Source organism: Nannospalax galili, unplaced genomic scaffold (genome assembly GCF_000622305.1).
Source record: "Nannospalax galili isolate Female #2095 unplaced genomic scaffold, S.galili_v1.0 scaffold191, whole genome shotgun sequence".
Classification (NCBI taxonomy): Eukaryota; Metazoa; Chordata; class Mammalia; order Rodentia; family Spalacidae; genus Nannospalax; species Nannospalax galili.
In genome coordinates this window covers 437,088-443,687 of record NW_008331484.1, presented here as the reverse complement: position 1 = coordinate 443,687, position 6,600 = coordinate 437,088, and the positions used below count along the sequence as shown (strand labels likewise).

The 6,600-nt window shown below is 37.5% G+C and overlaps 1 protein-coding gene across 2 annotated transcripts in view; it reads left to right on the top strand.

Annotated features, from left to right (window-relative positions):
• Window positions 1-6,053, top strand: part of Nudt4 (nudix hydrolase 4) — a 19,877-nt gene extending 13,824 nt beyond the window's left edge. The window contains exons 3-5 of one of the 2 annotated variants that reach the window (XM_008823792.2): window positions 592-636; window positions 2,763-2,847; window positions 3,330-6,053. In XM_008823792.2, coding sequence (XP_008822014.1) covers window positions 592-636; window positions 2,763-2,847; window positions 3,330-3,532 — 333 coding nt within the window. In that variant the 3' untranslated portion in view covers window positions 3,533-6,053. Of the gene's footprint in view, window positions 1-591; window positions 637-2,759; window positions 2,848-3,329 lie in introns of both variants that reach the window. The other variant, XM_008823784.2, reaches the window with a different exon arrangement.
• Window positions 6,054-6,600: the final 547 nt, after the last annotated feature.

The following is a 6,600-nucleotide window of genomic DNA, read 5'->3' as shown; positions in this document are numbered from 1 at the left end:
CTTACTACAACACCTGATTGGTCCTTCTGGCAAAACAACTCATTTGAATAAACAAAAATTTGCAGTGTTCTGTGTTAACAATTATCTAGGTATTTCAAAGAAAGAACCCAAATATGGGATCATCTAATATACAACATATTTAACTTTTCATCGATAGCCATAATTTTTTTGTCTTTTTTTTTTTTTGAGGCAGGGTCTCCCTGTAGCCCAGCTGTCCTGGAACTCACTATGTAGACCAGGCTGGCCTTGAACTCAGATCCGCCTGCCTCTGCCTCCCAAGTGCTGGGACTACAGGTGTGCACCACCACACCTGGTGCTGGAAATCTTAATTTTGTATCACCCCTTGTCACTTCTTATGAAATAAGTAAAATAAACCTGATTGATAAGGATTTGAGTGTGAAGGAGGCATTATTTTATAGCAAACCATGGATTGTGAATTGTGGTGTGTAGCCAAGAAACTTCACAAAAACAGGAAGGCAGGAAATTGCTAGGGAAAGCCTGATCTGTTTAGATTTAAAAAGTTGAAATACAGTATCTTATAAATTTGTTACAAAAAGATAAATATTTTACATATCAACTTTTTTTCAATAGGCTGGAGTCAAAGGAAAATTAGGCAGACTCCTGGGCATATTTGAGGTGAGTTACAAAATAACCCTCACTTTTCTGACACAGAATTCATGATTCCTTCCTAACGGCAGCCCCAACCAGACATTCCTGTAAAACTATCAGTAGGCAAGTCAGCCCTGAGGATTAGGAAGGAGGGAGGTTCCCATCAAGTTTGTACAAATCACTATTATTGCACTGATTACTTGTGTCTGACAGTACAGTGGAGCTGACACAGAAAAACTGCCTCCTCTTAGTTCAGTGCGTACTGTTGCTGGAGTGTCTAGTACTTAGCAACTAGAGGCTTAGGTTACTTATGAATTCTGTCTGGCAGTATACCCATTACCTTCAGCATGCAACACTAGACAGTGTATATAATAACTATCCCTGAAGGGACATAGGAAGACATAAAACAGCACATGGAATAGATGTTAAAAGAATAAAAATCTCTTCTGTATAACCTCTTATTTAACTGGAGGCAGAATGGAATTTTCAGGAGGGGAATTTGAAAATGATTAGTACTCTCTGGATGAAGGTGAAAAGAGGCCACGTTCTGAGGCTCATGAATTTCAAATTATATTTTCAAATATAGATACATGGCATACCAGAAACATGGGACCTTCTTTCTGTTAATCAAAATTTAAGGCTAACTCAGTCTTTGATCGAACCATATAAATTTTATTTTTAACCCTTTAGAAATTAAAGAAAACCAAACTTTACACAGTTCTTGGAATTGATGGTACACCACAATACAGCCATTAAAAGTACAATTCTTGGGCTGGCCATGGTGGCACATGCCTTTAATCCCAGCACTTGGGAGGTAGAGGCAGGCAGATCTCTGTGAGTTCAAGGCCAGCCTGGTCTACATAGTGAGTTGCAGGCCAGCTGGAGCTACAGGGAGACCCTGTCTCAAAAAGACAAAAAAAACAAGTACAATTCTTGAGGTATTATGCAAAGCTCCATACTGTACCACTGGTTTTATCCATTTAAATAGCACCATCTCCTGGCTAAAACTGAGAAACACCTATTTTTCTGATTCAGATGTGTGACATTTGTCAATATGCCAGTGGGGTAGTGAAGAAAAGTCTTGTTATAAAGCTTATATATTTAGGAAAGGAAACGGTATTACACTTTATAAATGCTACTTAACAGAAAATGTCAATCAATATCCTTTTCCCTTTAGAAAATATAAGGGAATATTAGAGTTGCCTTGCCTTTCAGACAGTGCTCTTTCGTGTGTTTGTGAATATAGTGTAATAAATGCATTGACTTTCAGGCATAAAAATAGAAAACAGGTGGTTTGTTTTTTAAACAGTTCTTTTTAGATTTGGTTTTGTTTTCAAAATAAAAGTTGAGCAGAAAGAGTTTAGTATTTTAATAGTCTTACCATTGGTGGTCAATGAAGCTCCCATTCCTCATGAGATAGAGTTTCACTATCGCCCAGGCTGGACTTGAACCCAAGATCCTCCTGCCTGTTGGGATTACTGGCATACTGCACTACACAGGCTAGTTCCTGTCTTTCATTTCTAGTTTTTGAGACAGAATCTTATCTGTAGCCTCAGCTGACCTGGACCTTTCTATTAGTCTAGGCTGACTTGATACTGTGGTGATCTTCCTGCTTCAGCCTTCTGAGTGTTGATGTCACATGCAAGAGCCATCATGCCTGCCCTTTTCAATTTTTAACTTTAAAAAAAATTATGTGTATAAGTGTATTGCCTGCATGTAAGTGGCACTTGTGTCATGCAATGCCTGCAGTGGTCAGAAGAGGGCGTTTGATGCCCTGGAAGTAGAGTTACAGATGATTGTCAGCTACCATGTGGGTGCTGGGAACCAAACCCAGGTCCTCTGCAAGAGCAGCCAGTGCTCTTAACCATTGAGTCATCTCTCAACTTTTAGATTTTTAAAGAAATTTATGTGTGTATATACAAATGTGGAAGTCAGTGGGTAACTTTTTCTCCCCTTCCATCATGGGTTCAGGGGATCCAACTTAGGTCATCAGGCTGATTCATCTTGCCAAATCCAGACTGCATATACCTGAGTATACTTGCCCACATTGGGAAATGGGCTGTGCTACTCAGATGCCAGAACTGTTTTTCCTCTGCATATGCCCATGGCTAACTCCTGTAGATTAAAATGCCTTTCTTTTTATATTCAAGCAGAATCAAGACCGAAAGCACAGAACATATGTTTATGTTCTTACAGTCACTGAAATACTAGAAGACTGGGAAGATTCTGTTAATATAGGTGAGATGCTGTTCCTTTTGCTCAGTTACTCTCTACGTCTTTCTGATTTCCAATCTTACCTGATTTTTTGTGTTACTTTTTTAAGAGAAAGGAAGATGAGCATTTATTTCCACATTTGAATTACTTTAAAATTTTCTTGTCTTTAAGAAGAAAAAGTCATTACGTTGGTGGGAGTGAGGAAATATTGTGAACAGGGTGTGCTTTTTTAGAAAAGACCTGTACTGGGACTGGAAAGATGGCTTAGCTGTTAAGAGCACTGGCTGCTCTTGCAGAAGACCCTAGTTCAATTCCCAGCACCCACATGGTAGCTAACAACCATCCATAACTCCAGTTCCAAAGGAATCCGATGCCCTCTTCTGACCTCTGCGGGCTTTGCATGACACGGGTGCACTTACCTACATGCAGGCAATACACTCATAGACATAAAAATTTAAAAATGAAATTTTTAAAAGACCTGTACTAACCATTGCCAAATTCTCTAGGAAGGAAGAGAGAGTGGTTCAAAGTAGAAGACGCAATCAAAGTTCTCCAGTGTCATAAACCTGTCCATGCAGAGTACCTGGAAAAACTAAAGCTGGGGTGTTCTCCAACCAATGGGAATTCTACCGTCCCTTCCCTTCCAGAAAACAGCACCTTGTTTGTGACTGCAGCACAGCCCTCTGGGGTACCATCCAGTATCAGATAGAGAGTTGGGAGGCCCTCCCCTACTACCCCTTGAACCAGGGAGAGGCCTTCTCACTTTCCTTCTAACATACCTTACTGCTGCTGGCAAACTGATTTTGCCACGCAGGGATTTGCATGTATTTCAGATGCTTCCAAGTCTTTTAAAATAAACAACAAATAGTGTACAAATATTTTAAGACGCCAAAGCCACATGGAATTTTTTTTATGTCTTAATTGTAACCCTCCTCCAATATTTTGGTTTTTGGAGCCTTTTTTTTTTGTCCACTTGACATCAGTCTATGATTTATTTTGCCAGATCAAATTGCTTGTGGGTACATATTCACCCACCCTAAATTTTTTTTCTCATTCACAGCATCAACATATTCACCAAATCTTTTGTTGGGAATTAATAAAAAGATATTCTTGGTATTAAAGAAGTATATCCACCCCAAATTCATTTAAGAGGATCATAATCTCAGTTCGGAAACTGCAGAGTTGGGCTTTTCTGTAAGGTCTAGTGTCTTTTGACAAAGGATTTGCTATTTTCAGAAATTTGCCAATTCATTTGTCTGAATGTTGAGTTAGTATTTTGTCAACCTAGTACTATGTCCCCTCAAACACAATAGGAATTGAACATGAACTATATAGAGCTGCTCATATTTAGGGAAATATTTTAGCAAAATGCATGTAATTGAGTACATCTCATTCTGAAAATACTATCCATGGAATTTATTTAGCATGCTCAGTTGCCAGTTCCCTTTATCATACTTAACACAGAATACATTAGGAATACATATTCCTCATTACTCTTAAAATACATTTTTATTTTTTAATGACATCTCTTCAGTTCAAACTTTATTTTAGCACAGGATTGGAATCTAACCTTCAATGCCAGTGACTGTGTCACAGTTGAATAAAATGGCCGTTCTTGTTCGGCTGTTCCAGGCTTAAGATTGATAGGGCTCATCTGAGTATCTTTTCTACAGTGTCAGTAAGTGCTGTTTGTCACCTAACTAGGGGAACTAGAACGTGCATGAGCCGAGAATTATTTCATCTTGTACCTGTCTTTGTACTCAATTAAAACTGGCCATCCCATGTAAAGCACCTGGTCACCAAAAACCCTGTACTTCTTCTGTGAGGTCAGAACTGAAAGGGGAGAAGAAAACTAAAATGTGGGGTGGGGGAGAGTGAAAGGTTTTTTTTGTTTTTTTTTGTAGACATTGTTAGCCTCTTGTAAATATTCTAACTGACAAGCATAAAATAGAAAAAGTACAGTTAAAATATTTGCTCTGTAACTTGTTAACATTTAAAAATAAAATTGCTGCTAAAAACAGTCCTACACTTATGGAAAATTGGTGCCATTTTGAAAATGAGATCTTGTGCCATAAATGCAGCTGAACTAAAGAAAAGCATTAGTTTACAAATTAATGCTTTCAAAGTAGTAAGTAGAAAGACTTAACCAGTAATATTTCATTCTAAATTATGTAGTGTAATCAAAGATGCTCATCCAGAATTTTTATATTTTTCTTTGTACAGAGGACATGTATTCTGGATGTTTTTTAAAAAGGAAACATTTCAGTCCCACAGGTTGACAACAATAGACTTAGGATTTTTCTCTGAAATTTCTATATACTAAACACAAAAGACAAACTGGATTGTTTTGTATATAAGACTGCTTTCACCTGAAACGCCATCACAAGTAGTTGGGGGGATTTATCTTGTACATGATATTCTTAAGAGGTAATAATGCATGAACTTATTTTATAAAGTCTTAAACTGTGTATTACCATGTAAAATATGTACAGTATTCATGTCAACCATCTCTTTAAAAAAGTAGCTTATAAATATTGTTGTATAATTTCTTTGGTCAGAAACATTTGGACTAAGTTGTGTCACCTGGTCAGGATTTTCAGTGCCATTTAGCAAGCCAACTGTCTTTAGTCTGTGCAACTAGCAAAAACTATGTAATATAGTTTTCATTTTAAATTTCATATGAGGGTTTCTCTTCTCTATTCTGGAAAGTCTAACAAAATTAAAGGCAAAAGCCTAATAAGGTGATTTATTTCTCTTTAAAGAAAAAGCTTGCTTTTCAGGAAAAATAGTTCAATCTACTAAAGGTAACAAATAATGTCTACTATCTCAACCCTCCAAAGTCTGCAGTGTTGAGACTGTTGTTTGTGCTTGTCTGTGGAGTAGTTGAATAAAATTGGGCAGCTAAAATTTCAGTTCCATGAGCCTCCTAAGTAAAAAACAGAAAATAAGTTATTGAAAATTGACTTGCAGAAAAGTAGAAACTGCCCTTTCGTGGTGGTGATTTTTGGTTTTTAGTTTTTTTTTTTTAATGGCATTTTTCCGACCAAGCACATGCCATCTAATTTTCTGTCAGTCACATTGTATGAAGCAGAAAAGGTGAAAAAATGATTGTTGTATACACTGAATTGCTTTGCATGATCTCATTTGAGATGGTCTCATTCTAACCGGTGTAAGAATCTTGACTTTTTCTTTTTTACATTTGGAAACATCAAATAAAAATGGAAACGTGATTTGTGTGGATTTATTTTTAGCATAACAAGTACAATCTATCTTCAAAGAATCAGCTTTCTGAAACTTAGGGTGTAAGGTTCATGCTTTTAACCTTGAAATACAAAATAACTACCCAGGAGCTAGACAGATGGCACAGTGGCTAAGAGTGCTTACTAGTCTTCCAGAGGACCCAAGCTTTGGTTTCCATCACCCAGGCCAGGTGGCTCACAACCACCTACATGTAGTAATTCCAACTCCAGAGGATCTGATGCCCTATTCTGGCCTCCAGGGCATCCACACACACATAATCCATAAAGTAATTACCCAGAGCAAAGCTGTAGTTCCCTATGCAGAATATATTGCTTCCTCAACCAGACACAGTGTTCAACCTTTCAGTTCCATGTGAGAACCACCTGGCACTCTATGGTGACATCACTGTTTTCTATGAGAAAAGAGTCATCTATGTTACTCTTACTAGCCCAGGACTCTCATGCACTTCATTTGATTCTTACTAGTGGGTTTTGTAGTTTTGTAATTATCCAAATTGGCAAAATTACAATAAAATAT